Source organism: Podarcis cretensis, assembly GCF_951804945.1.
Source record: "Podarcis cretensis genome assembly, chromosome: 5".
Taxonomy (NCBI): Eukaryota; Metazoa; Chordata; class Lepidosauria; order Squamata; family Lacertidae; genus Podarcis; species Podarcis cretensis.
The window spans coordinates 26,151,493-26,166,988 of NC_137174.1; the positions used below are offsets into that span (position 1 = coordinate 26,151,493).

The following is a 15,496-nucleotide window of genomic DNA, read 5'->3' on the forward strand; positions in this document are numbered from 1 at the left end:
TCAACTGTTTGGAGAGTTTTTCATTTTTATTTTTAAATACCTCCTTCCATAATAGTTCCCCTGAATGTGTTAATATTGTAATTTTGGCTTTACAGTATAAGAAACATCATCTGCTGCTCTTTAAAGTATAGTTAGATTTCTCATGACAAATCTTATACTTGATACAAATTGCTAAATGCAGCTGCATTAAGAGTAAAATAAATTGACAGTGTGATATGTTAAAATGAAGAATGGTGCAGTTTGAACTCCTGTTATTTCAGAATCCTGTGCTCTAAAGTTAACATACACAGCACATGGCCATAATATGTAAGAACACTAAGGTATCATACTCCTGATCCAGGAATTCTTGTGACTGCTCCAATTTACATAAGCAGCTCCTATAAAAGGATTTCCCACTGACTTAAATATTGAAGTTAGTCCCACGCAAGTGAACAAGAAGTGCTGTCACATTGATTTATAGAAATTATGGTAGATATCACATTCTCTGCAGAGCATACTGTATCATATACTCACAAGCCGATGCTCTAGTTGTTTGATTGTTTCATCCTTTTTCTTTAAATCTTCTTTAAGCTGTGTGATCTCATTCAGCAAATCATCAGTCTGGCAAACAAAAAGTGGAGATCTTAATGTTTTCCATGAAGTAGATAAATATAATTCTTATCTGTCTGGGAGGTCGGGGAAGAGAGAAAGTAAAATCTTTGTCTGGGAGGTTGGGGAAGAGAGAAAGTAAAATCTTTGTCTAGGAGCAAATTGCTTTTTAAAGTTTAGGCTCTGCATTATTTTCATTACCAAATGTTGAGAACGAAAACAAAAAACAAAACAAAACTGCAAATATTGGCCATATTCTGGTATCATAGTTAACAGTGGCGTAGAATGGGGGGCTGAGGGGGGCCATCACCCCAGGCAGTTTTTTTGGGGGGTGTCACAGTGCTCTGCCGCATGGTGAGCTGTTGTGTCCTCAGCTGCCCTCCAGCTGTAGAGTGCAGTGAGAAGGATTCAACAGCATATGACACCCTCCCTGTGAGCCCATTGCCACTCGCAAAAGCAGCACTGGGCTTGCAGGGGCCAGGGTGATGCCTGTTGCTTTGCAACAGCTTGTGGTGCCCCATAAGTGTGCCCCGCTTTACAGCAGTGGGCAGGGGTCGCTCTGGCAACATACCCCACCCCACAGCATGTCCTGAACGTACCCTGGTGTATGCATGCCCTGGACACAGGTGGTGAATGCTCCACCACTGGTAGTTAAGCTATGGTTTGAAAGTTCTGGACAATTAAATGGACAACTATAGCTTACTTGGGGGCAACAGACCACTGGGTGATATCAAACTACATCAAACCTACTGAAATAAATAGACTTAATCTGATTTCCCTGAATCTACTCCAACATTATGTCTGAAGTTAAGATCCTCCCTTAAGTTTGGTTTGTTTGCAATCCTGCCCAAGCCTCTTACCAAATACATGTGGCAACAGCAGCTGGAAAACAAAACCTGCTCCCTAGGCCAAGTGTTTCTTAGTGGCGCTTTTCCTGAAACTGTCTTCTCTCCTCATTCTGCCTAGCAACATGGTTCTTTGCTTGCACAGTTTTTCCACCACAATTCTTATCTCTCAAAACAATCTGCAGAGTTTGCAGCTGCTTTGCAAAGAAAGAAAAAATTAAAGGACTTCCTCTCCTTGTCATACCTACTAAGGGTAAACAAGATAATTCTATAAATAAATAAATAAATAAATAAATAGTGCTGACCTACACACTTGATGCTTTTTCATTAGCTCCTTCATTCAAAAGGGTCAACTCTGAAATAAGCACAGTTGGTTTACCTTATAAACTGGTTCAGGCTCCTGCAGTTCTGGGCTTGAAGGAAGTGAAAATGTGATGTTGTGGAGTGACACATTTTCATCATTCTGCAAGAAGAGAAAGGTTTCCATTTATTTGAGCACCTAAATCCTATAGTATTTGAATGATAAATACTACTAATTCCTGGATTATTCCTGACATTTTGAACTGACCTTGGGAGATCTGGTAGTTTCCAAATGGTTCCATCAGAGTTTTATTTCAAACACAGATTTCCAAAACTAGATAGTGAGATCTGCTAATAAATTGTATGCACTGATTTTACTTTTCATTTTAGTTTCTCAGCACTAAGAATCTATCAGGTTCCTGAAATTGTCAAACGATTTCTGGTATCCATCTTCAAAGAAACTTTCCCTCCTAGCAGTATTCAACATGTTAAATACTAGCTTTATTATGAAATTGGTTTGAGAGAGAGAGAGAGATGAAAGAAAGTGTTTCTTAATGCCTAGACCACACAACAATTTATTCAAGAATTATAAGGGCTGGAACTTAATTTGTTACTTCTAGTTTGTTTGCTGAATAATTATAAAAAGGTCACATAGCTATGGGGTGTTATACCATTCCACTTCACCAAAACTTTTTTGGTTCAGGGATTTACAGGAATCTTGCATCCTAGAAGGCTACTGAACTACCTAAAAGTGAAAAAGTGAAGCTTGCATTTAAACTATTTCCTATGCGTAACCAGGCACTTTGGTTATATTAGTGCAACAGATTCGGTAAGATTGAGATTGTAAATTTGTGTTTTGGCTGCACCACTAAAAGGGGGGGGGGGGTTCTCCATTCAAAACATTTCCACAAGTGATGTTCACTTCATGAAGTATTCTACTGTACACTATTTACAGTGCACCAATTGGTATAAAAAAACAATAAAAATGAATGTTTACAAAAAGGTGTTTGGGGATATCTGCACCTTCTACTCGGCTTGCTAGTTTTCTATATACAAGACGACATTCAATCATGTAAGCATCCCCCACCTGCAGTTTGAAGTCGTATAGTCCAGAGGCAGGATTAAGGCCTAGTTCTCACTGGAGTGCAACAGCAAACTGAATATCACTATTTCCAGCCAAGATCCACACATAATAGGTTGTTACACTATATCCCTAGCTTGATAGGACACATACAGTGTAGCACCTTTGTGCATGCAAAAAAGACCAGGTTACATATGGTTACTTTTTTAAAAAGCCCCCCTTGAAATATTCTGAGTATTTGAAAACAACCTTTTTTTCCAATTTTACTTTCCGTCTACATGGCATATATTGAATTCTTCTTATACTTCCCAGACTAGCTGAAAGATACATAATCACCATAGACTACTTAGTTGTTTTTAAGAACTAAGAATGTTGGGCTTCTTCTGTTCAAAGGGACCTCATCATTAGTGACATCATAACTGTAATAAGCGAACTTCCTCTACTAAGCCAGCACTGTACTGATATGTTAGAAAATGGAAGATTTCAATTAATCATACATTTTACCAATGTACCATTATTTGTACTAGCAGCACACATTTTACTTGGGAGCACAATGATGTGATGTTTTATTTCACTTTCCCCAAGAAAAAGCAGTTTGAGGAGCAGGTACTGAAAACTGTTCCCTTGCTACATAGTGCTCTTAGACACAGCTGTAATTGAGAGGGAAAGATGCGCAGGAGGAAGCCTTCAAAATGCTGCGCTTTATATTTTTGTTCCGGCAGGCTCTCCCAGCTGGATAAATGGGTCTTTACCATGAGTGTCCATTTGTTGGGGTTTTAGTATTGTTTTAAATGTATCTGTTGTTTTTGTGTTTTTAATGATCTTACATGTAAATGGCCTTGAGACAGTGGTTCACCAGGTGAGTAACAGATCAACTGTAATAAATAATAATAATAATAATAATAATAATAATAATAATAATAATAATATAGCAGAATGGCACTTAAGAGCAGTGCTTTACATACACAAGCACCCTGGGAAGCACAGCTCCTAAAGGAAGGAGCGTTCCGCCTTTCCATCCAGGCTGCTCTGTAGCTAACAGCAGTACTCTACTTGCCAGAGGACCTGACTAGAGGGAGGGCAGCTAGAGTGTCCATTACTGGGTAGGGTTTCTTGAAGCTGAAGTCCTTTCGTACTTAGAAAAGTCAGGTATGTTATTCACAGGTACAAAAATAGAAAGTCTGAGCCAAGACAGTTATGCACAGGAAAAAGGGATGACGTTTACGGTTATTGTTTTCGCAAAGTAACTTCAGAAGCAGGCCTCCCTCTCTCTAGCGAGGCTTAGACTAGACATTTGCAAATCCAGCCCAGAACAATTAGGTTAACACTCAATTTAACTTACACATTTTCAGTTCTTTGACTAAAGCTTTGTATGATCCTATCAATAAAGCTATGTATGCAAGTCTCTCTAACAATCACACCTTTTTCTTTTTCGAATTATTATGCAGAAGAAAAACAATCCACACACATGTGAATTAACACCATAGAAATATGAGCACTACAAATCTGGCTGAGAAGTGTTAGAACATTCACAACCATTATTTCATCTAAAGCAGGTGTAGGGAACCCTTGGCCCTCCAGATGAATAACTCCCATCAGCTCCAGAAAACATAGGCAATAGCCAGGGATGATGAGGGTCACAGTTCAGCAACATCTGGAAGCCCAAAGGTTCCTCACATCTAATCTAACCCCCTGTACACAGGTTTATTTCCTCCCCATGACAGAACCACATCACACATTCGGCAAAACATGTACTTCTGCTCCCCCTTGCATGAAGGGGAACTTATGAAGTGACAGGCATTCCAATAGATTTTGCTTCACTTCCATGTGTCTGAGCACAATTACATCACAAACAGTGTTCGAAACTCCTATTGTTCTAGGCTCATTGGCAACAGGGAATTTCATTAGCACAGGCAGTTTCTGAGCACTGGGCACAGTACTGCGCTTAAGATTTCAGGTTAAGACTGCAGAGTAGAAGAAAAGGAGGACCTTTTCTGCCTCCCCACTTCCAGCTACTCTCTGAAGACTGGAAATGAGACCCTCTTAAGAATATTAGGGGGTGGGCAGGGGAAGGACTAGACTATGTGAAAAATGAACGTATTGTTTTAGCTGCATTTTCAGCTATGTATTCTTGTTATAAAAAGAGTGTGCCTAGACATTCCGTTGTTGTGCCCATAACCTAGGTTTAAGGTGCCATTTAGCTCCTAGCTTTTATTTTTCAGTTTCTAACACTGATCACAAATGAAGCAATTTAATTCAAATGAAATACAATTGCTTGCTATTTTTTTAAAAAACAACAACACCAAGCCAACCTAGTCTTTTACTTGATAATAAAGACTAGAATCAAAGGAGGGTTAGGTCAGTTGGTATGGTGGCATGTATGTACACACACACTTATTAGCATCAAGTACCGTAACACAAACTAGTGACAAGTGTCCCTTCAATTCCCATGTTAAAAACTTGCTAACCTGATTAAATATTCTTTTCAATTTTAATAACTGAGTTTTCACAGATGTGCAGTCTTGAACCATATGCCGAAGGGTCATTTCATCCAGCATCACAGTGTTTGCCGGCAAACTTCTCAGAGGTGGGTACAAGCTTGGTGCTCCATATCCTTCAAGGTGACCGACAGGAGGAGAGTCAAAATAATTGCAGCTCCTGAAAAGTGTTTTAGAAATGTTTTAATAGACAATCTTCTGATGCACTTCAGTAAGAGAAACATTCTGAAATCTTTAATACCAATCAAATATTACTACAGCTATCACTCCATCCTTAAATCAATCAATTATGCATAGGGCTCAAATAGTCTTGAAGAAAAAAGGATACCTTTGTTTTTCGACAGCATATGTACAGTATATGCAAGAAAAAGTAGCCTTTTCTACAATATAAACTGTAGACTACAAGCACTAAGTACTTTCAGTCAGCTTTAACCAAATGATTTCTGTTATCTCCTTAAACACCCTTTGCCAAAGAAGTTGTACATATTTACACCCCCACCACATGTGAAAATAATTCTCTGTTTCCTCGCATCCCCTCCAACATAACACCAAATAATCCTTGTTTATTTGATTTAATCTGACTGGTGTTAAAAACCATCTCCAAACTAATTTATAATAATTTTCTTTTATTATATATAGTTTTAACAACAACAAAAAAAGAGTGAAAAGTAAGGGCCTTACCTGTTCAGATCATTTCTACTATGGGAACAATGGTCAGTATGACCAAGATGATAATGGTCTTGGGCATTCCATCGTTGTGGTGTCCTCTTCCACAACCCCTCCTTCTGCTGTCGAATATTTCTTTCTGGCCGCTCATAACGATTCATATTTTCACAATCCACTACATAGATAATAGAAACTATTTCAATATTCATCTAAATGGAATTATGATCACCCAGAAATGCAAAGTGGCTGCCAGATATAACTCATTACTGATTTACAATGATGTACAGAAATAAGTACAGGAACTGATGTACAACAAATTTGTGTTATCAACTGCTACTGCTGCTAACTTGGTGCTTTTAATTATTTGTATAAAACTGTGATGAGACTTTAATTACTGTTGTTCCTCAGTTCAACAGCAAAAGGCAGGATACATATGTTTTAAATAACTGCATCCACAAGGTCACATTACTACTTCAGTTAAGAAACTTATTGCTTCAATCACAAAAGACAAGAAGTAATCAAAACTTAAAACTGATGCTGCCAGAATTCAGCAGTATTTTTTGTTGTAATGAGTACCGTATTTTTCGCTCTATAACACGCTCCAGACCATAACACGCACCTAGTTTTTAGAGGAGGAAAACAAGAAAAAAAATATTCTAAACGAAATAGTGGATATATGATTTTTGTGGTTCATGCTGTGGCCACAAACATGTGATCTGACAGTGAGTTTGGAGTAGCTCAATGCAAAAATCCTGAGGATCCATGCTTTGTAACCACGGAGGAGGGAAGGAAGGGGAACCATGGATCCTCTGCTCACGACTGCAGCAGATCCCCCCCGCCACCCGCAGGCATTCGCTCCATAACACGCACAGACATTTCCCCTTACTTTCTAGGAGGAAAAAAGTGAGTGTTATGGTGCAAAAAATACGGTAATTCCCTTGCCATCAGAATCCTAAGATTTAAGAGCAACCTTTAAAAGCAACAGAAACAGCATTTCATTTTATGGCAAGATAGATATATGAATATTTAAACAGAAAGCACAATACAAAACAGAAATACAAAAAAGTTTTAATATATACATTCTATCACATAATGAAAATGAGATTTCAGAGATCTCTCAGTTTGCACGAGCAACAACAACAACAGATTAGTCAGTGAAAGCTGTGACTGGCAGCTACTTACAAGCTATTAAAAGCCAAGTAAAAAATAATAATGAAAAATACTGCCAGGAAGGAAAAGTTTCAAGAAATCCTTTAGGCTTTTTACTTACCCAGACACTTTCTCTTCACATTGTCAGGCCTCGGCTATGAGAAGCTTTTCATAAAACTGAGCAGTCTTATTCTACTGCCTACTCAGACAAAGTTTTGCATAAGACCGTGGTAAACAGGCCTTCCTTCCTGCTCATTCCCTGCTTGCGTATTGTTGGGAAATGAGCCCAATTTGACCCTGTGATTTAGAACTACCGCCTTGCTCACTGAGAACATACTTGCTGCACTAGAACGGTTGCTATAAATAGAGTGCAAGTTCCCTCACAGACTCCAAAATGTAACAAGTAAAATACAGCCCTATGAACTATTCTAACAAACTTATTTAATAAACTTTTTATGAGGAATCTAACAAGTATAAAGTAAGATGCATTAAAACATTCAACACAATAGTATATTAAAAGCTATTCTTCAACAGATATTAGAACTCCGTCTACATGTAACAGCTTTCACGACTTAATCCTAAGACAGCCAAAAGTATTTGTATAAAATACTTTTACACTCTGGCTGAGCTTTTACACACAAAAAGTATGTGATTATTTAAAAATCTCTTATATAGAATGCAATACAAAACACATCAAGAATTCTCCTTAAAAGTACTTTGAAAGCTGAAAGCCATGACATTAAGTAAAATTAGTGCTCATAAACTGTTTGAAAAGGGTTTTAAGGAAATGCTGTTTTCAGAACAGGATGCTTTAGAAGCTGTATTACAGTAGCAGGAGCAGCAATTTCCCCTGAATAAAGACATGAAGCTGAACACAGGGCTCAGTGTTGATGATGGTACCTCTGTGGATGTTTCCCAAGTTCAGAAAATGACAGTCATAGTTGGCAAGGAAAGAGAGATGGGCAACCAAAGTAGCCAGGGTAAGGGAAGTTGCAATAAAGCATTTAAACATATTCAAATTATTTCACTAACCATTATCACAGGGTGCGTCTTCAGGTAAGTCAACATCGAGCATAAGATCATCATCTTCAAGATCGCATGAATCAAGATTATTCAAAATATCCTACAAGAAAATAAAAAATACCTGCTACAAGACGTGCACATTTGTGTCTGTCTCTCCAGTTTAAACTATGTGCCTTTTGAAATAAACATTTCATTGACTCTCCAACTGTCTCACACATCAGAACACCAAAGTGAAATTACCATGCTCCAAGCCAAGGTGTGTCATCTTTTCAAGCTCCTGGAAGTACCAGGAGAACTAGCTTCCCTTCCCTTTCTTATAATGAACTAGTTTTATGGTGCTGAATCTTCCACATAAAAAATAGACAGGTTTAGAAACCAAGGCTAGAAAGGAACCAGAGCAGGTATTAGACCTGCCTGCCTGAACAGCTGCAATGCTAGTCATGCAGAGGGACAGAAGAATCATTCCAATGGCTACAGAAGATCCATCTACAGATGTAAATTGCCAGATGCAGAGGGTAGGGGAAACTTCAGGGATAGCTAGGCCAGCTAGAACTGAGCAATCCCACAGGCCACTTTAATAGGTGGGTGCAGCTCTCCACCTGTCAGTCATCTGCCATCACCAGGCTGCAAAGGAAGATCCATATCGAAAGTGGGGCTTGCAAGGATCAGTTGCCCTCAGGAGCTCTTGGTCAGAAATTGCCTACTGCAGTTGATCCTAGTGAGGGGGGGATTGCTGTCAGTGCCAATCTGTACTTTAAGGCATCCAACTGTTCCTTTGTAGCCAAGTCTTTACCTGCCTCACATTTGACATGATAGCAGATGTGGGGCAGGTGGGCATCACTTAGGGAAGAGAACCTTGTGGACAAAATTAGGATCCCTACAAGGTGGAGGTTTCCCCTGCCTGCTCTACATAATTTAGTTTTGAAAGTGATTTTTAAATATAGATAATTACTGAGTAAACTTATAATTTTATCAATCTTAATAAGTCTATTATGTTAGAAAAATATTAGCTGAAAATTACTCTGTTGTTAAAAACAGCACAAATATATCTGTCAAAAGAAACCGAGAGTCCCTATATCTCAGTAAATACCTTGCAGTAAAAAAAAAAAAAACAACCCTAACTTAATTCTGATATTTAGCTGCCTCATCTCATTAAAATTAAGAAATTGAAACAGCATGGGAAACAAAATGATAGAGAACAATATAAACTTAGAAACATCTGGGCAAAGCTCACTGGCCATGCCATAGTGTCAAGCTTAGTGATATCCTGCACTCAAATAAATGAAGGATTGGCAGACAAGGTTTTGTTCTCCCCATTGCCTTACAACCATTACCTGAAACAAGTCAGAAAGTTACAGAAAAGTAAGGCTTGACTAGCAAGTCCAACAGTGATATTCTCTCTTTCTCAAAAAGGAGGGGGACAACTAGATTGATTTTGATATATAGAATTTTATGTTGTTATGTTTTGAGCTGTCAGACTTAAAACATCACACAATTTAACTCCTACCCAGGTAACACAATTAGCACAATGTAATAGCATTCATACCTTTAAGAATGAAAAAAGGAAGATGATTAAGTGTAAAAATGCTCCACAACTTAGGCTTACTATTGCAGCTACCATAGAAACCATGTGGCAAGTCAGGGAGTCCTTCTAACCTTAATCAACTAGCTGTCCAATCAGGAAGCAGCAACCACTGACATTGCCTTAACATCTCCAGTCTCCCTGAAGCTAACTAAACAATCACATAGGTCAGTATGACTGTTGTCATGGTGACAAAGAAGTGCTACTATTAGCATTTCAAGACACCACCCCTCCATCATCTTATTGACTCAGGCAAGCAAGCAAGCAAAAAATAAAAATAAAATAAAATAAAAACAAAACAAAAACATCCATGAAGTATTTGCTGAAGTAAATATTAGAGAATAATTTATTTGGACAAAAAATGTCTCTTCCAATTTAACAAATTTTATTCATATAGACGCAAACACCAAAAAATAGGGAGATTTAGCACACATTTGCGCTCCATGGTAGCTACGCATGTGCCAGATATTAGGTGTAAGATAGTTAGCCTATACAAATGTGAAGGCAATAACTAGGCAATAACTAAGCACAATAATAATTCATCTGTAATAACGAGCATTCATATTGCTTGTAATGCTGTTATATTAGTACCGTACATGCTCCTTTTTTAAACAAATTAAAAGAACTCATTAGATGTCTATCCTCTGCACTAGAATGTGATTCCATTTCTTCAAGAAACTTTTTACTCTCCCCACCCATCCTACAAGAATGAGTGCATGAAGTTCAAAAAAAAATCTACATGTTTAGAACATACAGATAAAATGGTATGTCTCTAGCACACATGGAATTAAAATTAAAGGCATGCTTTTGCAAAGCTTCCCTGGTTCTTTTCAAAAACACTTATGAAGGAGAACTTTCCACTGGCTTCTGCCCACAGAATGTGTACTGAAACCTCAATCTCCATCTCTACATGTTTATACTAGTTCTGCATGGAGTGTGTGAACTGGGATGGTTTCTATCAATATGGTTACTTTTCACTAGCTTGTAAGATTTAAACATATAGGTCAGTGCCAACTGCAGCAGTATTACTCATTCCTAGGGTTCTCATCTACTTTGATTCCTCCCACATTTCTCTTTATAGGCTCATATTTGCTCAGCGTGGCAGGGCGTGCCTTCTACAACTCTAGTTTATTTTGTTGCCAAAGGCAATCACAAAGCTTTGGTAAGTTTGGAAACAAAATGCAGACAAGTGTCTTACTGGTAAAGAAGTTTCGGTTTTGAACAGCAACAAACCAACACCATTACTCTGAAAGAATCTGGGAAGCAGTCCCACATTCAGAATGAAAATATAGATAATCTAGAAGATTAAACAATGTTCGTTAGCATCTCTCAAGGTTTCAGAGTAATATAATCAAGCTCCTTAAAACCAAATCCGAGAATGAATGCATACATACCATATACTAGAGGAGATTTTAAAAAAAGAAAAATGAGGACAGCCATCCTGTGTATAACGTCTATGAGAGGAATGGAAAACAACACTTACAATGCTGTCTTTGTTTTACGTATTATAATATCTAAGGCCCAGGTTTAATGAACAGACTGAGATGACAAACATGCTCATAGATTATCTTTTGGAAAAAAAAGCATTAGCGTTACTGACTTAAAATGCACATTTACTACCACTAATAAGGGATATACTTAGTTCACAGCACACCCGTTTCCTGAAATGCACAAAAATATACCAGGAATACAACTATAGTTTGATAACATCCTGTAAGGCAGGGACAGGCAGACTTTAGATCTTGCTTGGTATTTTCTTTAAAAACAACAGTAGACTAGAATTTACTATGGTTCAAAGATACATCTTATATTATGAAACAAAAGACCACAAGTATGCCCTCCTAACAGTTAAGGCATAACTAATCTGTGTTATGTGGTACTGAGTGTGTACCATTTCCTTGCTGGTGGGTAAAATCAATACCTACATAGTGCAGCATTCTTTGGAAAATCCCAGATGCTAGTAGGTGTTAGGACCTGTTAGGTGGTCAACCAGAAATTGCCCAACAGTCTGCCAGCGACACAAAATCTACTCTTTGCTCCCCCAGCAGCAACCCTAACCCCAAATACTTAATTTAATACTTGTCTCTTCAAACAACATTCAGGAAACCTATAGCATATACGTATATACACACACACACACACACACACACTAGATACATAAGGTGGAGTTCAATATAGTGGACTCAGCTAGACTGGTAAAGAAAAAGCAATTTATATGTGTTGCATGTGATATAACATGGTGCCACCAGATGGCAATGTAGTGTCCCATTTTTCTCTACCTGTTTTCCCTGTTTAAATTTACAACGCTTTAAACTGAAATACAGTGGTGCCTCGCAAGACGAAAAGAATCCATTCCACGATTCTCTTCGTCTAGCGGTTTTTTCGTCTTGCGAAGCAAGCCCATTGACGGATTAGCGGATTAGCGCTATTAGCGGCTTTTAGCGGTTTATCGGATCAGCTGATAAGCGGCTCAGCGGCTTAGAAAAAGGGGGGGGAAGGAAAAAAAAGTCGGAAAAACTCGCAAGACATTTCGTCTTGCGAAGCAAGCCCATAGGGAAATTCGTTTTGCGAAGCGCCTCCAAAACGGAAAACCCTTTCGTCTAGTGGGTTTTCCGTCTTGTGACGCGTTCGTCTTGCGGGGCACCACTGTACTTCTTTGATCTGTCTAGATCCAGACAGTGTTAAGGGGGGTATGTAAGAGCAAAATGAAGTCTGCTTGTACAACAGGACTTCCTTTCCACCTCTTGTGTAACCCCACACCACCTAAATGGGGGGGGGGGGCAGAAGAGTTTTAGGGAGTGTAAGGAGCACACAGGGAGAGGAGAGAAAGTCCCATTGCATTAGCAAACCTTGCTCCACCTATTCAAAACCTTAGCTGAATTGAACCCAGAAAGCTGGGAACAGAAACATGAACATGATCTAGTTTAGGACATCAGCAAAACCAAAACTTGCTTCACAGCAGGATCACAGAAAGGCAGTATTAAATTTTAAGTTCCTTTGAGCAGCATTTTTAAAAATATTAATACTACCAATACATTTGCTTATGCAAAATCTAGCAGCTTATTACAAAACGCTTAATAGGTGGCGCTGTGGGTTAAAGCCTCAGCGCCTAGGGCTTGCCGATCGAAAGGTCGGCGGTTCGAATCCCTGCGGCGGGGTGCGCTCCCGCTGCTCGGTCCCAGCGCCTGCCAACCTAGCAGCTCGAAAGCACCTCCGGGTGCAAGTAGATAAATAGGGACTGCTTACCAGCAGGAAGGTAAACGGCGTTTCCGTGTGCGGCTCTGGCTCGCCAGATGCAGCTTTGTCACGCTGGCCACGTGACCCGGAAGTGTCTCCGGACAGCGCTGGCCCCTGGCCTCTTAAGTGAGATGGGCGCACAACCCCAGAGTCTGTCAAGACTGGCCCGTACGGGCAGGGGTACCTTTACCTTTACCTTTATAGAAGTATTAAAATTTGCATTATGGGAAGTATTCTCTACTTTTAAAATTAAATGGAAAACAAAGGTACTGAAAATGCAATTTGTTATATACAATGAGAGCAAAATATGCAGAGCAAATATTTAAATATGTAAATTCACAAAGTCATTCAAAGAACACATAGTAAATTTACATGATTAAATTTCATGGTATGAAAAGCAAAACTAAATTAGTGAAGTTCTTTCAGTGGGCTGGCAGGGTAGAATGGTTTTAAATAAATAAATAAATAAAATAATGACACCTTTAAAATAGTGCAATAGCCGCAAATAGCTACTATCACCAGATATAAAATATAGGCAGCGTCATTTAAGTGGAACTAACATCTGTGGGTTAAAGCCTCAGCGCCTAGGGCTTGCCGATCGAAAGGTCGGCGGTTCGAATCCCTGCGGCGGGGTGCGCTCCCGCTGCTCGGTCCCAGCGCCTGCCAACCTAGCAGTTCGAAAGCACCTCCGGGTGCAAGTAGATAAATAGGGACCGCTTACCAGCGGGAAGGTAAACGGCGTTTCCGTGTGCGGCTCTGGCTCGCCAGAGCAGCGATGTCACGCTGGCCACGTGACCCGGAAGTGTCTCCGGACAGCGCTGGCCCCTGGCCTCTTGAGTGAGATGGGCGCACAACCCCAGAGTCTGTCAAGACTGGCCCGTACGGGCAGGGGTACCTTTACCTTAACACCATACTAATGATACTACTTTGTACCTAGTAAGTTTTTCAGTATTTTACTCATTGGAAAGCTATTGCAAACATGCTAACTTCTGTGCAAATAATTAGATATGTATAGCATAGACACTTTCACTATGGCAAATGAAAGTAGATACATTTACAGCTGCAGATATTTGCATTTAATACTGTATTTTTATATTCAATTACATAAAGAATAAAGGAGGCACCATGAAAGCTGTCCACCTGATATGATTCGAAGGGTGTTTAAACCATCAGCTTATGCTCTTATACTGCCATCTAGCCTCCATTCATGAAGTTACCAAGAAGTGCACTAGATATTCAGCACCACAGAGAATTCAACCGACTTTACAGAGAGTTAGATTACTATATGTTTATTTTTAAGGGATTCTTCAAATGGAGAGAGCTACTATCTCATAAAATGACCAATGTACTCTAAAACAGCTACCACATTACCAAATTTGCACAATATCCTTGTTGACAAGCTGGTAAAATATGGGTTAGATGATACAAGTCTTGGGTAGATCCACAGCTGGTTGAACAACTGTACCCAGTGGGTGCTCATTAATGACTTTGTCAAGCTCAAGGAAGGCTTTCATTGGAATGGCATAGGGCTCTGCCTTAGGCCCTATGCTGTTCAACATTTTTACAAATGACTTGGTCAAAGTAGAAGGGAAGCTTATCAAATATGCAGCTTGCATTTATCTTGGTTGGAACAATGGACCCAAACCAACATGATAAAAATTCAGCAGAGATAAAAATAAAATCCTGCATTTAGGTCCCAAGAATCAAATACACAAATATAGGGAGGGAATAAACCTAGCTTTGCAACGGTACTTTGAAAAGATTTGTCTAAATCAGTCACAAGATAAAGCTGAACTAGCAGTTGAAAGAGGTTGGTAAAATACTAAATGTAATCTCCGGCAGCATTGACAGAAACACACACTATTCGCTGCTAAGCAGATCAGATCTGAAGTACTATGCTCAGCTCTGGACACTGCCTTTCAAGGAGGAGACAGACAACTGGCAGCATGTCCAGAGGAAGGTGACCAGGATGGTGAAGAATCAAGAAACTAACTGTTTAGCTGGCGAGAAACAGGATGGTGATATTGTCATGCAGAAGGTAGAGCAGGCTAGCTCTCTGTTATTCTCTAGGACAAGACTAGAACTAAGATGTGGAAATGGAAACCAGGTTTCAGTTAAATAATGTAAAAAGAGCCTTGCTTGATCAGGCCGAAGGCCCACCTAGTCCAGCATCTTGTTCTCGTAGTAGCCAACCTGTTGCCTTTGGGGAGGTGGCAAGCAGAACCAGAGTGTAAACAGGACCATCAGAGAAACTTCCTAACAGTAAGAGCTGTTTGACAATGTAAGAGCTACCTCAGGAGGGGGTGGGCTCTACTTTAATGAAGATATTTAAGCAAAGGCTTAAATAGCTGCATTGAAGATCCTGCACGAGGCAAGAGGTTGAACTAAATGAACTCCATGATCCCTTCCAAATCTATGATTAAATGCCTGTATTTTTTCATACAGCTTAACACATTTTGATTACAGATATTTACAAGCATCAGACAACTAAGCACAGCTTCAGGTAACATTACATAGGCTACTGCTT

General features: G+C 39.3%; 1 protein-coding gene across 6 annotated transcripts in view; it reads right to left on the bottom strand.

Moving 5' to 3' along the window:
• CCSER2 (coiled-coil serine rich protein 2) overlaps positions 1 to 15,496 on the bottom strand; it is a 54,992-nt gene that overhangs the window by 24,906 nt on the left and 14,590 nt on the right. For all 6 annotated transcript variants that reach the window (XM_079975599.1, XM_079975601.1, XM_079975600.1 and 3 more), the window contains 5 exons: positions 8,160 to 8,250; positions 5,994 to 6,153; positions 5,283 to 5,472; positions 1,813 to 1,896; positions 514 to 600 (listed from right to left, as the gene is read on the bottom strand). In XM_079975599.1, the coding sequence (XP_079831725.1) occupies positions 514 to 600; positions 1,813 to 1,896; positions 5,283 to 5,472; positions 5,994 to 6,153; positions 8,160 to 8,250 (612 nt within the window). The remainder of the gene's footprint in view (positions 1 to 513; positions 601 to 1,812; positions 1,897 to 5,282; positions 5,473 to 5,993; positions 6,154 to 8,159; positions 8,251 to 15,496) is intronic.